The following is a 22,723-nucleotide window of genomic DNA, read 5'->3' as shown; positions in this document are numbered from 1 at the left end:
CTTCCTCGCTAACATTACAGGTTTAGACAAATGTCAGCAAGTTGTGTGCTGATATGTCTCAATGAATTTACGCCTTCCCTAATTGTATCGCATCAAAACAGTATTTTATTAAGCAGTAACTTTACCTAGAATTTGGCTGGATGCTAATGTTAACGGTTGTCTAATGGAAGCTTAAGATTTTTAAACCTGTTATTTTACCATCGTCTTCACAGTTGCTAATTAATCAATAAGCAGTCAAATTATGTCAATTTGTCAGATTGCCTATGTTTGTGTGTGGACTGACCCTTGAACACAGCAATACAACATTTGAGTGTGATTTAAATGTTTTTTTCTCTTTTGTTTATGACTTGAGAACAGGTAAAGAAACTGCTCTGCCACGATGAGTTCCTTAACTCTTTTTTCACTTGCTGCTCAGGGCTTTCAATATACTTTACTGGATCCCGAGTTCCTTTAAGTTGACTGACTGAAAAATGAGCAATAATTTGGAGTCCTCCCTATTTAAAGAGCATTTAACTTGACAAAACTAAGACAGCATAAATAGCTATTCCTATTATGTATTTCTTTTCACTAGAAACTTCTGGAAGGATAAATCAAACTTTACAGTATGATAGCCAGACTTTGGGCTGCAGGCCCATTTAGCCGCCCTGGTCTAGCGCGTCAGTGTTGGTTAGATATATCAGTGTGTGTATGTGTGGTTGGAGGTCATATGTACGTAGGCCATTGGTGATAATGGATTTTATATGGAAGCTAAGCAGTTTATAAGATAGGTTACTACTGCTCAGTCTGAGCTTTCAAGAAGCAGCTGAGCAGACACAGTCTATTTGATGTCAGCAGTCTCGTATGTACTATTTTGCTTACTATTGTGTTTGAAACTGGGGATGTCTTTAAAGCACAGCCAAGCCAGGACAACATGGATCACAACCCTGTCCTGGTGACAAGCATGGTGAGTAGGATACACCAACTACATCGATGGAGGTGGGAGTGGTATCCCTATTGAAAGAGTTGAGAGCCAGAGCCAGCCTTAAAGCTCATTTAATGCTCCACGTTAGATAATTGTAGTTTTCTAAAAGCTCACAGATATGATATGAGCTATCTCCGGTAGCCGGAGGGGCAGTGTAGAGGTTTAGCCAATAGTTCAAGCGAGACATGACAAAAGGACCTTTAATTTCAAGTTCAGTTTAAGTAAGAGGAAAGAGTTTTAAAAATTTAACTTTACGCAAGTTGGTGAGAAGTTTAAAACATCTGTATGATGTTACTTTGCCTGAGCACAGAGACAAACATTGACTACAGAACAGCTGGGATGAGATTTGAGGATGGCGAATGGGAAGTGGAGGTCCGTGCAAGACAGATTTAACTCTGAGTGGCGTCCCCTAGTGGTTGAATCCCTTAACGCTAAAGTGAAGGACGCATGGAAGTCGGTGGGCAGTGAGCCGTTACAATAATATATCTCTCACCATTGATATGAGAATCTTGTTATCTGCAGTGACTCATCCATTCTTTCTTTTATGAATCATTATCAAAATTTTGTTTAATTGCAATTTTCAAAACATATAGCAGTGGTAATTTGTGTATTCATATAAAGATAGTTATATCTACATTTCTACATATAGTTATATACAGCAAGAAAATAATGTATCAAAATATATTCAGACAAAGTAATGGCATTTACAACAAACATCTAAAAAGTTCATCAACACATGTTTTGTGCTCTTATATGTGATATCTTGATATCTTTATTGTATCATCTTGTCATCATTCAGGTCATGATACCATTTATATTTAAAAAGCAAAGCAAAGTGTGAGAAGTCACTGGAGGTCAACTTGCATACACCCATGAGAAAGCAGATTCGTAACAGATGGAAAGCACATTTGTGAATAATCAAATTAATGACGGCTGAATTCCATCTTGCTGCTTCAGTATCAGTTTCCTGGTGTTGTGTAAGCTGATTCACTGTTCAGGGCTTACTGGAGCAGCCGTCATTAATGTCTTTAGTTACACCTGTGCTTTTCCTACTATGAGGAGTCAAAACGTATCAAAACAGAGTGTTTTCAACATTTGAAATGAGGTCACACATATGCATTTGTTGCTGACGACTTGGTGGAAGAGGTGATCCCAGAGACGCTGCTGACTCTGCTGCCACTGGTTGCCCTTGATTTCGTGCCCTCACTGGCCTCACTGCGTGTACTGGTCGAGAATGCAATGCTCTTTTTTGTTGGAACAAAAGCGTAGGCATCAGGAGGCTGGTAGTCGGGGAATCTTTCTGAGCTGTGTGGCACAGGTTCAAGAAAAGAATATATTTTTTCCTGTAAGTGGCTGAGAGGTAAATTATAGAAATGCTGGGAAAATAAATCAATTATACAGTAACCATTTTATACCTTGAGTGGCACCCTTCCCTTCCTGCAAAGATACTGTAAATAAGGCCTCCGACAACAAGTAAGGTGGAGCCTCCCCAGCCGATGAAGACACCAACACCTATTTCAAACCTGAGAATAAATACGACAAAGATACATGAATGTACAGTTTTTCCTTTGCAGAATCAACTTGTGTGTGTTGATGCATTAAATAGAGTCATTCAATTGTACTTGCTTCTGAGATCTGAAGAGAGGGTCTTGAAATTCGGCTCTAATTTTGTTTCCATAATAGGAGAAAGAGACCATGGAACACATTCCTGAAATAACAGGCAAATGTTAATTTTAAAATGAATCATTTGGTGCATTTGCAATGTGAATTATATCAAAGAAATCTTAGTTATTACCTCCGATAAGGTAGTTCATACCCCCAGCAAAGGTCACTCTTGCATTAGCAAGCTCTGATCCCCCAATTTTTGTGCACTTCATTCCCACTAAGACCAGAACGGATCCAAAGAAAGACAGGATAATGGAGATGATGATGAGTGCACGGCACATGTGAATGTCCCCTGTCCAAGAACAGCAAAATATTGTTAAGCACACATTTCGAGATGCCCATTAAGAAGACTCTTTGTGCCTTTTTCGAGTATTATATTTTACTTACAGTTCAGTGCAAGCATTGATGGAATTCCCTTGCAGTCAGATACTCCAGTTGAATCAGATATACAATCCTTCCACAGGTTGGAGAAGTAGTTTGAAGTGGTCAAGACTATACTGTCCACCTCAGACCAAGTCCAGATCTCTGTGGGCATGGTGGAACAGACCAGTATCCATCCAGATACGCAGACCACAAAACAGCCAATCTCCATGTACATCACCACAGTCCTGTAACTCATGCTTGCCTTGAAATTGAGTGTCTAGACGGGGAAAAAGGCAAAACGGAGCAATGGCGCAACAATGCTTTACGACCGCTGTCTGCCCCTAAAGTCCCTCCTCAGACGAAAACACACACAGAAGAAGTCGAGTGGGGTTTGTGTACAGCATCACAAGTTTTGCCACGGACTGCGTGAAGATGAGGGTCACTTTGGTGATGTGTTTGTTGTTGGTACGATACCCGGCGCCTACCAGCATGGGTTCAGTTTTGTGTACCCTTTGGCTCTTACTGCAAATGGTGTGTTTGAGTTTAAAACTGTGGGCAAGGGAAATGGCGCACACGTGAAAGAAGGAAAGTGTGATCCCACCCTTAAATGGTTAAACACTTTTTTTCAAAAAATGTTATGCTTTTTTTGTTACACATTGAGGGCTGAAGAAGAATACACATCCCACTGATCAGCCACACCATTCTGACAGGTTTGGCGAACAACATTGCCTCGATGGATCAGAGCTGGTTTGGTGGCACGAGGGGGGCCAAAGAAGCTCTTTGGTTACACTCTCAAAACATTATTTAAATCATGCTGGAATAGCACAAGTCCTCAAAGCTTGTGGACTCCATAGCAGCACCAGTGCATACTGTCATCAAAGCAAAAGTGGGACATACCAAACACTAACATATGTCAAAATGAATCTACAGTTTTCAAAGAATGAACTTTTCACTCAACTTGTTAAGCTGATATGATCATTTGCAAAGAAAAAAATAGCATTACATTTCAAAACAAATGCAAAAAATATGTTTTTTAACTTATAGTCTCTGACTTTGTGGCCCTACTGCATATCAATTTTTGTTCAAGCTCTAGAGTTTTTCTCCAGTGTTTTTTCCTTAGAGATTTTTAGATCTTGGAGCTGCTGGGTTGTCCTGAGTCTGTATAAGATCAATACAGCCTGAAAGGTTTGCACAGGGACTGTACTGCATGTGCCTCCTCCATTGGCATATACCGCTGGATGAATGTATTGAGTACTTTTCAGGACAGATTACTTGGCAGACTGTTGCAGCTAAAATTAAGAAAAGGGATTAAACAACATCCTATCAATATGGGAGGTGCACTGTAAGATTATTGGCTCTCAGTTGGAAATCTTGTTGATGTATAAACAGTAGCAAGCCATTTTCAGAGCCTTCTTACTAGCTTAAAACATTTTTAAAAAACCTTTGAAAAACCAAAACCCTAAAACCAAACAAAAAAGTTTGGTGCCTTTGCCCCAAAATAAGGTTTAACACACCTGTTTTCCACTGCTTAGAATTCTAATGCACATTTTCGTGGTTTAACAACACCAACTTCCTTAACAGTGTGCCGCAATGTGATGTCTTCAACAAATGTCTTGTGTTTGAATGACATCACCTTGCTTGGTAATACTGTGTATTAGTGTGAAGTCCTCCTCTTCCATTAACACAACTGGCTGATATCTTTCAAGGTTTGGCAGTGATAACACACTGTAGCAGCCAGTAGACTGGACTGCTCCTTTCCTCTCCACTCCCCTCTGCTGTGAGGGAGAGGAGGGGCTGTGAAAAAGAGGGTGTGGTAAAATCCATATGATTGGGACATACCTGGGAGAATCAGGCCATCCAAAAAACAACAGGAGAGTGTGGGAGAAGAAGAGGAGAGTGGGAGCAGAGGAACAAAAGTGTGGCTGGAAATGGGGGTGATTTTTGGCAGAAAAGAGCATGGAACTGAAGAAAGCTGAAGGACCTCGTCTTCCTGAATCACCAGAGTGGGTTTGGACAACTTTTTTGAACTACCTTTTTGCTCTGGATTAATGTGAATGATGGCTCCGGATATTAACTGTGGATAATTGCTCCTTGTGAATCTCACTGTTTCCCTTTGCCCAGAGACTGCCACCATCCCTGCATACACCACTGTACCCATTCCACAGCCCCTTACCCTTTCTTCAACCTGGGAAAACTTCTCCCAGTCTGGACTCTCCCTTCCCCCCCCTCCTATCCAAGTAACCCACCTGGACTGATCACAGACACAGACACACACACACACACACACACACACATTCCTATTCACCCTGCATTGTTGGACATTTACAAATGGACACTATTTCAGTGGTTTAAAACAAAAGAAGGACATTTAAACTGAATGAATTGTTTTGTGTTGGTGCTGACTGTTTTCATGTGACCCAGGATGAATTTTGAAATTGACTGGAGTGTTTTGATTTGGTTGAAGGAATTTATTTTGTCCTGAAATTTTGTTAAAACATTTATAATTGGTGAAATGTAAATTTGGAGTGGACAAATTATGATTTTGATTTAAACCTATTCCTTAAGCCTTTTGTGGTGTGTGACCTTAGTGAGACCGTAAACCCTGAGGTAATAAATTTGATATAATTATGATTTATGTAGTTATATCTGGTGCCCTAATTAATATACTTTTAGGTCTTCTTAAAGCGAAACTCTTGCCAAAAAGCAACCGAGGCTTTATTTGGGATTGAATATGAGTCAAACCTTCGTGTGAAAGCATAATTACGACGAAAGAGGCACTTTTGAGATTTACCGTAGTTTCGGTTTTGGGCACGTTAATTTTGAACGGGAGTGCATGGGGCAAGACATGCTAGCATCAAAATCGCTATTTTTAGAACACTAAAAAGGCTCAACACAACATGAAACTTTGCTCGTAGCATCACTAGGGTCTCTACTCATGAACAAGAGCATTGAGAACATTGTTTGTGTACACAGAGTTTATGAAAAAGAAGGTTTTTGAACTACTCATGTTAGCTGCTGCACCACCTGCGCGTTGCCATCATGGCAGGCAAAAAGTGTCGATCCCCTGGTGCGACCTGACAGGCACGCTTGAGGAGCGGTTCACCATTACTCTCCTGCCTGTCAAGTCGCACTCGGGGATCAACACTTTTTGTCTGGCATGACGGCGACGCGCAGCAGCTAACGTGAGTAGTTCTTTTTCATAAACTCTGTGTACACAAACAATGTTCTCAATGCTCTTGTTCATGAGTAGAGACCCTAGTAATGCTACGAGCAAAGTTTCATGTTGTGTTGAGCCTTCTTAGTGTTCTAAAAATAGCGATTTTGATGCTAGCATGTCTTGCCCCATGCACTCCCGTTCAAAATTAACGTGCCCAAAACCGAAACTACGGTAAATCTTAAAAGTGCCTCTTTCGTCGTAATTATGCTTTCACATGAAGGTTTGACTCATATTCAATCCCAAATAAAGCCTTGGTTGCTTTTTGGCGAGAGTTTCGCTTTAAGTTACGCCACAGCACGCGATTTGGCATTGGGAAGGGGTGGGATTTGTGGCATATCTGGCATTACATACTTTTTTTTGAATGAGTAGTCTGTGTCAGTGTGTCTGTGCCATGTGTAATTAGTGTTGAAGAGGTCCATGTGCCATTGTATTTACTGTAAACTGTGTACAGTACCTACCTCGTAAAATGAGGATAAAGGATCAGTAGAGTTCAACAGCTGACTCTCAAGGAAACATGAGACAAATTGCTGCAATCCCTGAGGAGCACATATGACATCAGTTCCACCGACAAAAAAAGAAAAACACAAAAACTTTTGGTAAAAGAACCTGTGATAGAGAAGCAGAGCATGCTGCCTCCGACGATACAGAGGATAGACCCTCCCCAGCCAATAAAGAGAGCAGCTCCCAGTTCATACCTACAGACAAAGACCAATAGTTAATAGTAATTTCTTTTAACTGATGGAGTCATATAAAAACACTCTGGTTCTACAGTCTCACAGTTCTTACTTTTGTCCCATAAACTCTGGATCGAAAAACTCTGTTAATATCTGGTGTGCATAAATAGAACATGATGACATTGAGCAGATGCCTGAAAGAAACAGGAAAAAGAGAATCTAAATGAATACACATATACATACACAACTACACAGGCAATTATCCTGTACTAACCACTAAGAATGAAATTTCCGCCAGCGAAGCAGGCAATCCTGGCTTTGTTTTTTCTAGTTCCTCCGATTTTGGTGCATTTCATTCCAACCAGTGCAAATGTAGACCCAAATAAACCCAGACAGACAGCTGTGATCATCAGTCCCCGGCATGCTTGGATGTAGCCTGCAAATGTTAAATAGAGAAAGACCAATTTACACATGAAGCAAGAAATACAGTTAATCACAAGTAAGGCTAATAATTAAAAGGAGCTGACCGTCCAGTGCCAGCATCGAAGGAAAGTCTTTGCAGTCGGACACTCCTGTTGAATCAGTGACACAGTTCTTCCACAGGTTGGAGAAGTAAAGAGGTGTGGTGATAATGACCGTTCCAGCAGGTGAATACACCCTCCTGTACTCCAGTGGCAGGGTGGATGTCACCAGTGCCCACCCAGAAGTGGTGAAAATAAAGGCCAAGATCTCCTGATACATTACCTTGCTTTTCATACTGCAGGGATGACTCCTCCACACTGTCGCGTGACAAGCGATAAAAGCTGGTGACGCCTAAAATGTATCAGCGGCTCTGTACAAGTACTGTATGTTAAATAGTTAGACTATGATTTATAGGTCATGTGTTGTTGACTGTTATATTCTGGAGGGAGGAGTTTGGCCCCGAATAAAAGAAACTAGTATTTTCTTCAGCTGGATGTGGGTAAATAAAAGAAATGCTGAAATTAAAACAGTTCCTTGGAACAGCTTTTCAACTCATGTCACCCTCCCCATACTGTAAATAAGGTTCCCAGAAAGTAACACCCTGTCAACCCTGGCTGGGCGTGACAGACGCAAGATTTTTGACGCAGACAACCCTCACCATTTAATGTCTGTGACATATTTTAAAGATATACAGAAATTTAAACTGTCGTGAAACGCTGGTTTAATGTCGATATGACTTTTTCTTTTTCTCGAAAAATTAATAAGGCCAGCCCTTATTTTCAATGATGTCGAGAGCACAAATAAAAAATAAAACAGAAATAGGTGCAAAAATGTGATGACAAACAGAAGCAACGAACATAATCACAGCGAATAAACAGAATGGAAATAAAACTAATAACAGATATGAAGAAATATGACAGAATACAAAAAAAAAAATGGAAAAAAAGTGCATGAAAATGATAAGGCAGGGCCATACATCATTATGGGGCGGCTGTAGCTCAGGAGGTAGAGCGGGTTGTCTAGTAATCAGAAGGCAGCATGTTAAAGTGACCTTAAGAACTGACCCCCAAAATGAATGGGTGAGTTGTACAGATAAAAAGGCAATGATCCATGTCATTCAGCAGACTGGAAATGTAGAAAAGTAGTTCTGTTTCTGTGTAAATAACGATTTTTGGTCTAAGCTTGCTAACAACTGCTTTTATATGAAATTATAATGTGAGTTTCTGATCCATCCAGATATCCAAATATTTGTATTCAGAAACCTTTTCAATACCGAGTCCTGCTGGAGTGGTAACATGCAGACCAATGCCTTCTGACTCTTAAGAATATCATAAATTGGGTTTTGTTTGCATTGAGGACTTATTTCAGGTAAAAAAAAAAAAAAAAAAAAGAGAGAGAGAATATTGCAGTTTGTCAAAAGGTTGCTGGAAAATTGTGATGGCTTTATGTACAGTTTTAGCGCAGCAGTATAGGACTATGTCATCAGCATAAAGATGGGTGTTTCAATTTGTTGTAGAGGATGTGGTATTGTTAATATAAATTGTGAACAAGACAGGACTCAGTATTGAACCTTGAAGAGCCCCTTTTGCATTGTTGGGGAGACTTAAACGACATGTAGTGGAACTACATAGCTTAACTACAATTTGCTGTAACTTGCCGGTAGTTAAACTACATTCTTACAAACTACAATTTTGGCCCATAACATGATATACTTTTTTTATATATATAAAAGACCTATATAACGTACATTTTATTTTATTTTTCTTTTAAAAAAGGCATGAAATATGTCATGACATGCTAAGCCAACTATGCCTCTGATTGGCTTGCCCTGGAAGCACTCAAATACTTCACAGAGTGGGTGGGTCTTTGTGCCAAGGAAGGCAGTGCTCATATGGCACAAGCACGTCATGGATAACCCTCCCACTACCCCCGATGCGCCTCCGAACGCGCCAGCCCGACCATGGCCATATTTGAGCATGTACATGTTGGATATAGATGCATCTACAGACATGACCTACGTGTTCACCTGTGAGCTCTTCAAGCCGAAAACAACAAAAATTTTGACTTCAAAGATATCACCAGATGAGTCCCCACAAAATGCTGTCAAATCTCTACCTAAAATGTCCAAAGCGTTTGAGAAGTTCAACACTGGTGTCCCAGCCAGTGCAGCATATGAGCAACTTTTTAATGTTGGTAAAGATGTTTTTGGTACCAAACGGAACCGGCTGTCTGATAAAAACTTTGAGAGACTGCTCATGTGTCGTGTCAACAAGCGATTCTGCCCTGGCATCTAGTTTTAGTGCCTTAGTGTTAGTGCCTCTGAAGTTCCTGTGATGTTGACCAAAAATGTCAACTTCTGTTCTTCAAAAAATATAACTTGAGTTGAGAGGCATATTTCTGCTGACATTAGAATTTTTTGTAGGCCATTATATTTTGTATCATATACACCATATGTTGATTTATTTAAAGCTGAGTTAAATGAGTATAATGAGTATAAGTAGTTGCTAAAGCTACTTTTTTTTTAGCAGTAGTTTTACAAACTACATTTCTCCAGGGGAAGAAATGTAGTCTGTTCAAACTACTGCCAGGCTGAACTTCACTGAACAAAAATATAAATGCAACATTTTTGTTTTTGCTTCCATTTTTCATGAGCTGAACTCAAAAATCGAAAACTATTTCTGTATACACGAAAGATCTGTTTCTCTCAAATATTGTTCACAAATCTATGTAAATCTGTGTTAGTGAGCACTTCTCCTTTGCCGAGATAATCCATCCACCTTGTCTAATTAGACAGCATGAATATTGCACAGGTGTGCCTTAGGCTGGCCACAATAAAAGGCCACTCTGAAATGTGCAGTTTTAGATCTTTGAGCTCAGCTCATGAAAAATGGGAGCAAAAAAAAAGGGTTGCGTTTATATTATGTTTAGTGTATATGTAGCACAAGCTTTGCTTTCAAAGTAGCTTCCCCAACACTGCCCTTTAGACAATGGTAAAAACACAGAACAATCAATTCCTACAGTCACACATCATTGTCTATGAGACAGGTAGTCCTTGAACCAATTACAGGAATTAAAACCAAAACCTTCATCACTTAACCTCTGTATGAGTAAAGCATGGTCAACAGTATCAAAAGCTTTTGTTGGATCCACAAAGAGGGCAGCGCAGTATTTCCCTATATCAACAGCAGATATAATATCATTAGTAATCAGCGCCGCCGCTCCCACCACACGCATCACGCGCTGTGCGTAGGGCACCAAGTGCTGAGGGGGCACCAAAAAATATCATTATGAAAAATCATCATGGTCATGATAATTATAATGCCGATATTATTTCAGTATAGAAATATTGGGCACTTTTTAGGCATACCACAAAAGGCAGAGCAAGATATATATTTAATTGCTCAACAAAGTAAGGATGGTACCCCCCCAAACACGCACACCCAACTTTCCCAAGCTCCCCATGGGTGCCCTCCCCTATATCAGTGGTCTGTTGGATCGCGCCTGATGAAGTGTTACAGCAGGCTGTCAACTTTTTTGGAAATGGCCCCGAAAAGATGGCAGGGGTCAGGAGCAGAGAAAAGAAAGGAGAAGATGCTGCGAGATGATGCCCGTGCATCACTTGCAGGTAAGTCCATGTTTAATCATCCTTAAATAGGGGAAATGTGCTGCTATTGTGATGGTTAGCCCAGCATACACCTCGAACTAGCTGACGTTATTGCTAATGTTAGCAAACTGAAATATGTGCTAATTTAGGTGCAAGCTAAATTGAGATTTTACTGTTAAACATTATCTATGCATTTTACATGTAACTGACGCCAGCTAGCTGTTACTTTACTTTAGGTATTGAGCAGTAGTTTATGGTTTATTTACAATACTTTCTCAGTAACAGTTAGCAGTCAGTGCACAAGGTAGGCTAACAATTCCTCTTGCTTCAGGCCATTTATTACCGTGTAGCGTGCAGTTAATAGTCTTTAGCCAAGCATCATAAAGGAATTATGCTTAGGGCACCAAAATGGCTAGCAGCGGTACTGTTAGTAATTGACCAACACTAGACTAGTGAGGACTCAAAAAACGAATGAAACCAAGATTGACAACATCTTGTAGCTGAGTATTATGAAGAAATACAAATAATCTCAGGACTTTAGGAAGACAAGGCAGTTTAGAAATTGGTTGATAGCTGTTAACATCAGCTTTATCACCACCTTTATGCAGTGGGACAACATGTTCCAGATCTCAGAGATAACCCAGGTGAATTTGGTGGATTAAGTCATTTTATCAGAAATAAGCATCACACACAGGAGGCAGGAACAGGGTAAACAAAAGTGAGCTTTATTAAACCAAAAACATGAGGGGGAACAAAGACTGTATACACAGGGACACTGATGAGGGGATTATGAATAGGTGAGGTGAGTGAGGAGGGAAAAGGACAGGTGAAGTAACGAAGGGAAAAACACAGCGAGGGAAAAACGCGGGAGAAACTGAAAAGCAAGAAGAGACTCACACGGGCCTGGTTTTAAGATAAAACACAACAAAAAGATACTTATTTTTTTATATTATTTTTTTTATTTTAGAATTATAACAGGTGGAGCAAAGGGCTTTAAAAAATGTGGGTCTAGTTTTTCCTCCCCTTTTGCCTTTACTTATATCTACACGTTGACGTGCCTCCTTAACAATAGAAGAAGTGAAATTCTGCAGTGTAAACACAGAGGTATGGTTTGAGGGGGTCCCATGAGGAAGCAGCTGACTGAGTACATCATCTCAAATTATTCCCATCAGCAGCAAAATATTTGTTAAAAGCATCACAAATATCTTATGGTTAGATAATGTTATACTAGAAGGTATGGGCATGAAGGGATTTGTTTTTATTTATATTTACTGCTTTCCAAAATTTGGATGGGTTTGTACAAGAGCTGGAGATAAATTCTATGTGATAGTTGGTCTTTGTTTTTATCAATGAAAACAGCATTTATTTCTGAGTTGTTGACCAGTGGGCTTCCTTACCAGTACGCCTTGCTAGAGCCCAGGCTTGGTCCCTTGCATTGAGCATCATTGATAGTTCTGAGTTGAACCAGGGCTTACTGACAGAATGCAACTTAGAGCAATGGATGGCAGGTTGATTGATTGATTGAATCCTTTATTTATTCAGGGAAGGTCAATTGAGAGTGAGCTCTCTTTTCCAATGATGCCCTGATTATAAAACACATGAATAAACATACACAATATGATCACAATTCACAATGACATTCAGAGTGCAGAACATTGAACAATAGGCATTTGAAACTATCTAAAGGAGTAAGGCGTTCTAGTTCAAGAGCATGCTGTGAGTTGTTAAACTTCTGAGGGGAAAAGACCTGAAAAACAGTCTTCCCCAATTTAGTCCTTAAATTTCGCAATGGTTGCGCAATTAACACATTTTTTATCTCTCTAATTTGTACAGGAATCAGACGTGATGTTTGTGGTGACCATTTGAGATCAAAACAGCAATATTAAATGCAGGAGCAGATATTGCTAGTGAAAGCGAGGGAGTATTCTGGCAGTCATATCTTCATTCCCTCAATGCTTAACCGGGACATAGTGTAAGTTCACTACTCACGGAGAACAGACGAGATCCTGTGTTTAAAGTCTAATTAATATAAACAAGGAAATGGCATACGAATGAAACCAAGATTGACAACATCTTGTAGCTGAGTATTATGAAGAAAAAAAAAGGTTACAGTTATGAATGCTTTTATAGTAATGCGGCTATTTCGTTACAGACTGATGATGTAATGATGATAATATATTTTTTCTTTCCACAAACTGGCAACTTTCAAGACTGTTTAATGGTGGAGAAACACAGATACCATGTGATAACAAGTGCGCTATACTATTAGCTCACAATCCTTGCCCAACATCAGAATTCTTACAAAGGGACAAAAGAAAAACAAAAAAGCAATCATTTTGGACTCAACAAACATTGTAAAAATGATTAATTCACTATTATAATAGTGTTTTTAAGGAAAATAGATTATTCTGCATATTTCTAGAAGCTCTCTAGATGTCTGACTGACACCAAGTAGGTTTTTCTCTGTGAAGAAGTACCCCAATGCACAACCAAAACAAGAAGATGATTTGTTTCCCCTGGTAGCTATTGGTTGGTACTCCCAGATAATGGTGGAACAAACTTACCACTTACAGTGGAAACTTTTCACTGCAAGGAAAAATAATCCTTTGATGGATGATTAAAGTGACAGAAACCAAGGAAAATGTGTTGGTTTTTTTTCTATTTTGTCACACTTTCTCACAAATACAGAAAATAAACCTCTCCACTGCATGCTTGTTTCTGGCATCTAACATTGGCGATGCAGTAGTCTTCCTGAAAATGTTGCTAACAATGATACCACTTGGAAACGCTGGGGGAGGAAAAAGCTGAAAAAATGTCTTTTTCCATTTTGATTGTATATGTGCTTTGGTTACAACACAACAAAGTTAACAAATAATGAGTAAACACAACTTCATACAGAATATAAGAATAAAAAAATTACAGTTGTACATATTGATGCACCGAAGAGGAAGGTTCATCCTATCTACTGTACATTATGAGAGATATGTGCTGATTGTTAATGAGATTTGGAGCTGTTTCTTGTGTTTGCACATCTGGTCACTACACAAAGGCATCCCTTTCCGAGTTTTTTGTCGGCGTTGTCTGAGAGATCTTTGAGATCTTGGAGCTGCTTGATTGTCCTGAGCCTGTGTAAGATCCGTACAGCCTAGAGGGTTTGTAGTATCCGGTGTACAGGGTTCTTCCTCTGGAGCGAGGGGACATGTATGTGCGTCCTCCATAGGCATATACCACTTGACTGTAAGACCAAAGCAAATACAAAGTTTATTATGTGGTATGAACTCATCAGTCACGGAAAAAAGGCTGAAGATGGATGAATTTAAATACCTTTCCGGGCAGATTACTCGGCAGACTGTCACGGCATAAAACATAGCCCCTAAAAGGATAAGGAAACATCCCACCAATCCTAGGAATATGGGAGGTCCAAGGTCATACCTGGAATTAGTTAAAATGTATGAAGTCATCATAGAATACATCAATTTTCTCTTAATATTGTAATGTGGAATTAAAGGTGGAAATTTCTACAATTCAAACTGTAATTTACCGCAAAACTCCTGGCCCTATACTGGAAGCAAAGGCTGTTTTGGCAATCCTGTTTATGTATAAGCAGTAGGCGGCAAGATCAGACACACCTGTGTGCAGAGGAACCAGTGATTCAATAATGAAGGCAAAACACGTCTGTCATTTACACACCAACACTTGTTTGTTCTGTATACTCACATCCAGCAACATGAAACACTGCTCCGGAAAAAAGCAGCTTGTCCTTGGTTTTATCAGCTCCTCCGATATAAGTGCAGTCCATCCCAACAAAGCAAAGTACGACGGCAAAAAATCCCAGAGTTAAGCCGCACATTAGCAACCCTCGTACTCCCTGAACATAAGCTGTGAGAAACAGAAAGAAGGAGTTCAGGCGAGACGAAAAAAGAGAGAGATTATTGAACGGGGAAAGTTCAATTTCTAGGAATTGCTCTATTTGTCTCAGACATAAAAGACACTGATGTGAGAATGAAATCAAATCTCAGAGGCAACGCTCATTGTATTTGGTACGGGAAGTAGACGCAGCAGTGTAAGCACAGAAAAGTAAGGCCAACTTAACTGAATACTGTCTTTGTAATGCCTAGAAGATTCTTCTCTGTTAAGTCTTTTTGAGATAAAAGTTGCGCCTCACAATCCAGTTCCAATACAAAAATATGAAGTACAGCTCTACTGTGGCAACAGAAATTTGAATCAGTATGCTTCTGACAAAGTTATGACAAAAATGTAACATTATACCAAGCTTGTTTTATTGTGTGCGTACAGTTTGAGCTCTGAGGTTAAACTCAGTGTTACCAAGAACAATCCTCCATTGCAATGTTATTGCCTATTGAACCACAGGACATATTTTTCAATTCTTTTAAAAGTGAAAAACCTTGAAATGCAACATTAAACTGACATTATGGAGTGAAATGTATAGTATTTCCTTTTGAAATGTGAATTGAATTTTTCTAAACATTCCCACAAAACAGACATGATAGATGACTGACCTGCCTTGATTTTAATTATTATTATTATTATAATTCTTTTTTTTATCGAAGTCAATATTTATCAGTTTTTTTCTCAAATTTGAAGCTTTCAGACAAATTACGCTCTGTTGTCTCAAGTGAGTTTGTTAGAGGCTTTAAAACTCATCAGACCAGTCTATGTGACCTTTTCTCAACAGCGGCCACAAGAAATAAAGTTGAAGTGAAACTGCTGAGTGAAAGACTGACAGAAATAGTGTCAGGGGCCATCATTGCTGAGGGATATTCAACGTGTGGATAGCTTACGGGTGACAGCCCAGAGCACACCGAAGTCTCTGCAGTTCGTGACAGCTGTGGAATCGGTGAAACAATCCTTCCACAGGTTGGACCAGTACCAGGCAACTTTGATGATGAAGGAGCCTCCTTGTCCTCCTAATTGGCTTATCCTCCAGAAGTCCATGGCCATGGTACACAGGACAAACAGCCATCCCAGTGATGTGATCAAAAAGCCAAAAATTTGAATCAGGCGCTTCCTCATATCGTAAAACACTCAATCAAGGCAGGTATCGTCCACTCAGTTGGGTCAAAAACACCCTAAAATACCTAGTCAGCGGCAGTGTGTCCGTGCTGTGTGCCATTAGTGTTGATAAGGGCTCTGTAAAAGTGTGTTGAGATGTTTACTGTAAACTTTGTGGAGTGTGCCACCCACCTGAGATCATTTTCACCACCTCTTTTTCATCTCCTTCACACCCACTAACAACATTTAATATGAATTTACAGTAAAGAAAAAGCCTTGGCCCAACCACCATAAAATGTGTGATTAATTTTGTCTCACACATTAACAGGATATTTGGATAAAGTGACACACTACACAAATTGCAAACTGCTGCCCTCCTGAGACCTGCTGCCATGAGGAGCTTGTATGACCTAATCTACAAACAAATCAGGCAAAAAACAAAGTAGTCAGCAAAAACACAATTTTATTTATTTGCATTTTTTTTGTTCCCACATTTAAACAGACAATGAGGAGAGATGCGGTCCTTGTTTGACCTTCTTCAAGTTTGCTTATTACAAAATCGTAGTTAATGGTTATGTCATGGAAGACACGAGAATCTGTGTTCGACACAGTTTTAAATATTGTCATTACAGATTAACAACATGTGCAAGGTACTTACAGTTGAATATGCAACCAACAAAGGGAATGACTTACAAAATATTACACACTGACATCTAAATATATTTTAAATGGTGTACAACTTAGATGAGAAAGGCCCATTTGGACCAAACATTTTTGATCTTGGTGTCTGATTATAATACATACATAATCCTAACATTTAATGCACAGTTATATGTAGAACTGTCAAAAATATAATATATACTTGAGAGTAAACTGTCTCATACAACTTTAAGGGTTCAGTATGTAAGAATCTTAGCTGACACCATTCAGACATTAACTAAAAGTATCAACCAAATTACAAGAAATAACAGTTTTGAAGTTATGTCAAAGAAGTCTTTGTACTGTGTTGCAGAGTTATCTATTGAAGTTAGCATGTTAACCAGCTAGCCCCGGCCTCTCCTGTGCCATAATACCACATCACGCTCCCAGTCCATGAAGCTGCACGGCTAACAGAGTGAACTAGCTAAAGGCAGCAATTGTTAGAGACATTTTGCTGTTTACCTTGTGATATTCTACCCCATGTTTGTTTACAGTATCAATGCGACAGGTGGGCAATTCTTACATATTGCACCTTTACATTCATACTCCTCTAAGAAACACGTCAATACATTAAATAGGATTCCGAGTGAGCGACAGATCAATTTGAGCAAATTCTGCTGGTGTTCTATATTCACATCTCTCACACATATGCATTCTTATCAAAGTGCTGCACCCTGGAGGAGTTGCTGTAGTCTGGAGGCGGCCTCTGGTTTACAGACTTTGCCTGCCCTCTCGGGTAGGAGGAGATGTGAGAATGTGAGGCAGCACCTTTGTAGATATAGTTTGCTTGACTGTGGCTGTGAAGAAAACACAGATGTGTTTTTGTTGACATGAATCCACAAAATTGAGTCATACAGAAGGTCATTAACAACATTTATCTTCTGCATATTTAAACATATGTGTTACTCGTACAAACCTTTTGGTAAAAGAACCTGTGATGGAGAAGCAGAGCATGCTGCCTCCGAGGATACAGAGGATAGACCCTCCCCAGCCGATAAAGAGAGCAGCTCCCAGTTCATACCTGCAGACAAACCAACCAACACTTAATTGTCATTTTTCTGAATTTATTGAGTCACATTAAAAAAAGCTCTTTAGTTCCGCCATACTTACTTCTGTGCCAAAGACATGGGGTCGAAAAACTCTGATGTTATCCGGTGTGCATAGAGAGAGCAGGCTGAGAGAGAGCAAAGGCCTGAGAGACACAAGGAAAATCTAAGTAATCTCACAGATAATCACACAATTATAACAATCTCACTATACCTACCGCTAAGAATGAAATTTACACCAGAGAAGCAGGCGATCTTGGCTTTGTTTTTGTCAGTTCCTCCGATTTTAGTGCATTTCATTCCAACAAGGGCAAATATAGAGCCAAAAAACCCCAAACACACGGCTGCGATCATCAATCCCCGGCATGCCTGGATGTAGCCTACAAAATCAAATAGAAATCAATGTATGAGCAAAAGAGTGTAGTGCTCTGTGGCTTCACCCGAACATTGCAAGGTCAATGAGATACTGACCTTGTGACCAACTTACACATAAAGCAAGAAATACAATTTGTCACACGTGTGCCTAATTGTTTTCAGACACTTTAAGGTAGAATGGTGATCGTCTTGCTGTGAAACTTCCCATTCAGATGTGATTTTGAGGCAAATAATACCCTGGAAGTTGACCCCTGAAACTAGCCAACCATGGGAGAAACCGCCTGAGGTTACCAGTAAATCTCATATATGGCTTTCAAGCCCTGAAAACCAAAGCTAAACATTGACATATTAGGAGGTAAATGAGTTGTTTCTTAAGGCTCAGCCTTAGGATATCTCTTAGTCCTGAACAGCAATGAACTTCAACTTGAATTTTTTATAATTCTAGAGAGAGAAAGAGCTGAGGTTGAATTTGGAAACTGAGGATGAATCAGAGTTGATTTAAACATAAAAACTTTTCTAGAAGTAGAAAGTACAGAGACGAGCAGAAAACTTAAAACAAACTTGACATGATGACCAAAACCATTGAAAGAGGCTCGGTCAAAGGCATAAAAGAAAACGTCCAATAGGGAGGTTAAAAAGAGCTGACCATCCAGTGCCAGCATCGAGGGAAAATCTTTGCAGTTGGAGACTCCAGTTGAATCGGTGACACAGGTCTTCCACAGGTTGGACCAGTAGGTAGCTGTGGTGATGACGGTTCCATCCAGGGAAGACACCTTCCAGTAGTCCATTGGCAAGGTGGAGGACACCAGCACCCACCCCGAGGTAGATAAAATAAAAGCAACGATCTCCTGAAACATGCTGCTCGACCTGCCGAGGTGACTCCTCCACACTGCTGTGTGACGACCAATTAAGCTGGTGAGAACTACAATTGATTAATGGTTCCCTGGCTAGTAAAGCTTGTTGAAAATGTAGCCAGGCTCCGCACCAGTTGGTTCAATGGATAGGCTGTGATCAATAGTTAATGTGTGGTGGACTGTTATATTCTGTAGGGAGGAGTCTGGCCCTAAACATTAAAAAGAGGCCTGTAGTCTGTTTGAGTGACCTCCACCCTTTTACCCAGTACACGTCACTGTGACTCAGTCAAAGATGATGGGAACCGGAGGACCCGGATGTAAAATGTGTGGCGACGTCAGTAATGACGTTTAAAATTAAAACTGCTGTTGGCTCTGTGTTATAGAGGGCATTTACACGCTGCAATGGGCACAAAGTTCAAGACTCATCTGATTTGATTAATAAGTAAAAGTAATGACAACATGAGACAAAAATACGTTGTTGAGCTTACTGAATTAAAGGTACATGCACTTTTGTATCACACACTTAGCGTTCATCCTGAGGTGTCTTAAATTACTAATGGATTTACTCAGGGGTGCCCAAACTTGTGAAGGTAAAAAACAGTACTAGGATCTCAAATGTCCCTGATTAGATGTAACTTGCCCCCTGTGGGTTTTGAGATTATTATATAGTCAAAGATTGTTTTTACCTCACAAAATATAAAAAAAACTGAATGAAAATATTGTTGAAAATTGTTGAAGTCAATTGCAATTTACATGTTTATCACTGGAAAACTTTGAACATAATGTCTGGCCAACTTCTGGCAGCCCTGGATTAACCTAAAAGGTTCTTATTAAAAGTTATAGATATGTACTAAAAAATACAATTTATAAAAAATTATATATGGAAGGACTGATGTCAATATATTGTCATTTCATTTGAAGAATATCATAAAAACAAACAATGAATGTACATTTTGATAATACACTGGTAGTATATATTGATAGATTGACCGTATTTAACAAAAAAATTATAAATATGATATATTTTGTATGCTTTGTGTACCAGATAATATTTTATAATGTATGATCATATGTTTTTAAACAATGTATGAAAAACGAGAATAATTAAGAAAATAAATAAGCACATTACTCAGTGTATAGAGAATACAACATTTGATTTGATAAAACATTGCAGGTATATTTTGAAATATATATTTCAATATATTTGAACGTGACAAAAATGTCAAATAGAACCCCATGTCAGCTCTTCATATCAGTGTAACATGTAATTATAAGGTGAATATATTGTGATTAAACAGTTTAGTTGACACAAATAATGACAAAAAACAAGCAAATATGGTTAATATATTACCTCTACATGTATGGAGAAAATAATTCTGTTGTCTAACCAATCCTTCTCTGTGAAAGGTAACAATTAAGTTTTTTTCCTCAACTAAAGTTGCGGTTTGCCAAGTGGAGCTTCAACCAAAATTAAAAGTGTATTAGTGGCCAGGATAGTCATGGTGAGGTACCTGACAGGTGAATTCCAGCTGTGAGGTTGTGACCGAAGGTTAGCAGGTGCATCTACGGTGCCCAGCATCTCTGCCTATGTTTTAGGGGTTTGTCAAGGCATTTAACCAAAATGCTCCTAGGGCCTCAGGCACTGTGCACATGTGTAAGAAGGAGGTATATACAAAAAGACACATTTCAATTACCTCGTGTACATTGACAATGAAGTCTATGTCAGTGGTCTATGTCGATGTCTTTTTTTCTTATTCATATGAATTCAAATTTCGTTATTAGATTTATTGTTGATTGTAGGAAATTGTCTGACATTTGAGACTGAATACAATGCAGTGAATGTGTCACCGTCCACCTGTCACCTAGTACTGTTACGTATTGGACCACTAGGGATTCCTCATAGATAGCTAAAAATAGCAGGATTGAGATAACTCATTAACAGCATGCCACTCACTCCATTTGTCTCAGGAAGTAGAGGACAGACCCTTTCTGTTACAGTAAATGTGTTTGATAATTCAGAATGTGGGAAAGGCTATATAAAATCAGACAAGAGGGAAATCACACTCTGAAAAGGACTTCATTGTGTTTTTTCATGTGAATGAGGGCCCCATCTGGTGGATGCACACACTGTAGAGCAGGTTTCTGTCATCACACTGCTGCCACCATTAGATGGAGCTGGGAATGGCGAAGCCACTCCATTCTTCTTAAATAAAGTTATTCTTTTAAAAAGTGTGTAATATAAGACAACATGTTTCTGAACCCATTCTCTTACAATACATTGACAGGTTGAAATATGATGAAATTCAAAAGAAAAGAACAAAAAATGAGTTTGTGACAGCCAAAATCCAACAATAGTCGCATTCTAACCCTAACCCTGCAGTAATGAATACAAAAACTAGCCCTCGAATTGATACAAACAAACACTGGACAAAAGTTGTATGTATCCAATAACCATAAACAATAGGGAAAATCCAAGTGAGTAAATAATGCAACTCCAAGACATAAAATATGAGGGAAGATGGCTTCGCAAAAAAAAAAAAAAAAAAGATTTAGATGGGAGTCAATTACCCCCCTCCTTTTGGCTCATTAACATATCTTTATTTACTTCCTCCCATTTCGGCCTCACTAGAAGCCTCTGTGACTCAGGCACAGTTTGATATTTCCAACAAATGATTACACATTTGTCTCAGTTAATCTATGAACCATAATCTAGAAAATGATTTATTCCTTACTTATTTTGTCTGCGTGAGGTCATATTTTGATTTCAGGTCACAAGTGATTATATCAGCAGCGGTTAGAGTAAAAGATAGTCATAAAATGAAAATCTGAGTACCAAAACATTTTAAAACAAAGATTATTTGATTAATCCACTGACAAATTAACAAGACATTGTCTTAATGACAAATATTTTTTTTCACCTACGTATTACTTAAAAATGACTCCTTTGTATCAGTTTGCTCCCCAGAAACCTTCAATAGTAAATAAAAGGCTATTTTATATATTGAATACATTGTAAAAGTGGTAAATTGTACTACAGAAAAGGGTGTTTAAGAGTCTGCTGCACTTGAAATTATTGGTAAAAAATATGCACTTAATGTTGTTTGAGATTTTCAAAGAATTTTAGCAGCAGGTTTGTGGTTATCGGCCACAGATACAGGCTTTTGATACTGAGGTGATACATTTGTTTCTGTGGAATATCTTATAAGGCACCTCTACCGCATACATGCAATTTGCCACATGTTAGTAAACAGGTTGTATTTACATGCTTCATGTCGTTCCCATCATGTACTGACCATTAAAGCTGCTGAGACAACTGCGTCATGCAACACTGTGAAAACACAAGGAGATACTGTATGCAGTCGCTGAGAGATTATTTTAGTTTTACCTTCCAGCTTTAGGATGGTATGATGTGGCCTGCAGTGCAAAGCTCCGATGGCATTTCCAGCACAGTTGTTCCAAAGACCCTGGAGCACCCAGGTCGCCGTGATGACTGAGGATGCCCGGCTGGTGGCCCTCCATTCATTGGACACCGTGGCACCGATAGTGGCACCCAGCCCAGCCAGGCCGCTGACAAAAGCCAGAATCTGCATGCTCGACATTTGGAGCTATGTGTAAAATCTTTTAAATTAAAGAAAAATAGGAGAAAATAACAATCCCTCTGGGCTGTCAAATTACACTGTGGACATGTGTTTCATTGAGATGATTTACAGACGGGACGTCCAGCATCTCTTGAGGCAGGGGATGGACCCAGGTGCCCAAAAGTGAGCTAGTGAGGGAAGCATGAGCTGGA

At 39.3% G+C, this 22,723-nt stretch overlaps 4 protein-coding genes across 6 annotated transcripts; all 4 read right to left on the bottom strand.

The window, feature by feature from the left end:
- Positions 1–1,700: 1,700 nt before the first annotated feature.
- LOC115587898 (claudin-10-like) lies at positions 1,701–3,358 on the bottom strand. The gene is made up of 5 exons (XM_030427971.1): positions 3,014–3,358; positions 2,757–2,918; positions 2,588–2,669; positions 2,377–2,484; positions 1,701–2,266 (listed from the first exon to the last, which is right to left on the bottom strand). Exons 1-5 carry the CDS (start codon positions 3,243–3,245, stop codon positions 2,068–2,070), a joined length of 783 nt encoding a protein of 260 aa, XP_030283831.1. The 5' UTR covers positions 3,246–3,358; the 3' UTR covers positions 1,701–2,067.
- Positions 3,359–4,690: 1,332 nt separating this feature from the next.
- On the bottom strand, positions 4,691–7,627 carry LOC115588163 (claudin-10-like). The gene is made up of 5 exons (XM_030428550.1): positions 7,408–7,627; positions 7,155–7,316; positions 6,993–7,074; positions 6,798–6,901; positions 4,691–4,764 (listed from the first exon to the last, which is right to left on the bottom strand). Exons 1-5 carry the CDS (start codon positions 7,619–7,621, stop codon positions 4,691–4,693), a joined length of 636 nt encoding a protein of 211 aa, XP_030284410.1. The 5' UTR covers positions 7,622–7,627.
- Positions 7,628–13,052: 5,425 nt separating this feature from the next.
- LOC115587605 (claudin-10-like) lies at positions 13,053–16,045 on the bottom strand. The gene is made up of 5 exons (XM_030427523.1): positions 15,749–16,045; positions 14,664–14,825; positions 14,488–14,575; positions 14,271–14,378; positions 13,053–14,181 (listed from the first exon to the last, which is right to left on the bottom strand). Exons 1-5 carry the CDS (start codon positions 15,978–15,980, stop codon positions 13,986–13,988), a joined length of 786 nt encoding a protein of 261 aa, XP_030283383.1. The 5' UTR covers positions 15,981–16,045; the 3' UTR covers positions 13,053–13,985.
- A 509-nt stretch (positions 16,046–16,554) lies between these two features.
- On the bottom strand, positions 16,555–22,707 carry LOC115587687 (claudin-10-like). Of its 3 annotated transcripts, XM_030427629.1 has the most exons (6): positions 22,642–22,695; positions 22,319–22,551; positions 17,923–18,084; positions 17,769–17,850; positions 17,575–17,679; positions 16,555–17,455 (listed from the first exon to the last, which is right to left on the bottom strand). In XM_030427629.1, the coding sequence occupies exons 2-6, from the start codon at positions 22,530–22,532 to the stop codon at positions 17,299–17,301; spliced, it is 720 nt and encodes a 239-aa protein (XP_030283489.1). In that variant the 5' UTR covers positions 22,533–22,551; positions 22,642–22,695; the 3' UTR covers positions 16,555–17,298. The 3 variants fall into 3 exon arrangements, with proteins under 3 accessions (XP_030283489.1, XP_030283488.1, XP_030283490.1); XM_030427628.1 differs by having other exon boundaries at positions 22,319–22,707; XM_030427630.1 differs by lacking the exons at positions 22,319–22,551; positions 22,642–22,695 and adding an exon at positions 18,726–19,092.
- Positions 22,708–22,723: the final 16 nt, after the last annotated feature.

The sequence above is a fragment of the Sparus aurata genome, chromosome 9 (assembly GCF_900880675.1).
Source record: "Sparus aurata chromosome 9, fSpaAur1.1, whole genome shotgun sequence".
NCBI lineage: Eukaryota > Metazoa > Chordata > Actinopteri > Spariformes > Sparidae > Sparus > Sparus aurata.
The sequence above is the reverse complement of the archived record's forward strand: the minus strand, read 5'-3'. Positions and strand labels throughout refer to the sequence as shown.

Coding starts and splice junctions, on each gene's coding strand:
- LOC115587898 (XM_030427971.1), bottom strand. CDS start 3,245: ATGAGTTACAGGACTGTGGTGATGTACATGGAGATTGGCTGTTTTGTG. Junction 2,919..3,013: donor ATCAATGCTTGCACTGAACT/GTAAGTAAAATA, acceptor GTTCTTGGACAG/GGGACATTCACATGTGCCGT. Junction 2,267..2,376: donor AGGGAAGGGTGCCACTCAAG/GTATAAAATGGT, acceptor TGTGCCACACAG/CTCAGAAAGATTCCCCGACT.
- LOC115588163 (XM_030428550.1), bottom strand. CDS start 7,621: ATGTATCAGGAGATCTTGGCCTTTATTTTCACCACTTCTGGGTGGGCA. Junction 7,317..7,407: donor TTCGATGCTGGCACTGGACG/GTCAGCTCCTTT, acceptor TAACATTTGCAG/GCTACATCCAAGCATGCCGG. Junction 7,075..7,154: donor CGGAAATTTCATTCTTAGTG/GTTAGTACAGGA, acceptor TGTTTCTTTCAG/GCATCTGCTCAATGTCATCA.
- LOC115587605 (XM_030427523.1), bottom strand. CDS start 15,980: ATGAGGAAGCGCCTGATTCAAATTTTTGGCTTTTTGATCACATCACTG. Junction 14,826..15,748: donor TGTGCTCTGGGCTGTCACCC/GTAAGCTATCCA, acceptor TGTTTCTCACAG/CTTATGTTCAGGGAGTACGA. Junction 14,379..14,487: donor ATAGGGCCAGGAGTTTTGCG/GTAAATTACAGT, acceptor AACTAATTCCAG/GTATGACCTTGGACCTCCCA.
- LOC115587687 (XM_030427628.1), bottom strand. CDS start 22,532: ATGTCGAGCATGCAGATTCTGGCTTTTGTCAGCGGCCTGGCTGGGCTG. Junction 18,085..22,318: donor TACCATCCTAAAGCTGGAAG/GTAAAACTAAAA, acceptor TTGATTTTGTAG/GCTACATCCAGGCATGCCGG. Junction 17,456..17,574: donor ACAGGTTCTTTTACCAAAAG/GTTTGTACGAGT, acceptor TTTTCTTCACAG/CCACAGTCAAGCAAACTATA.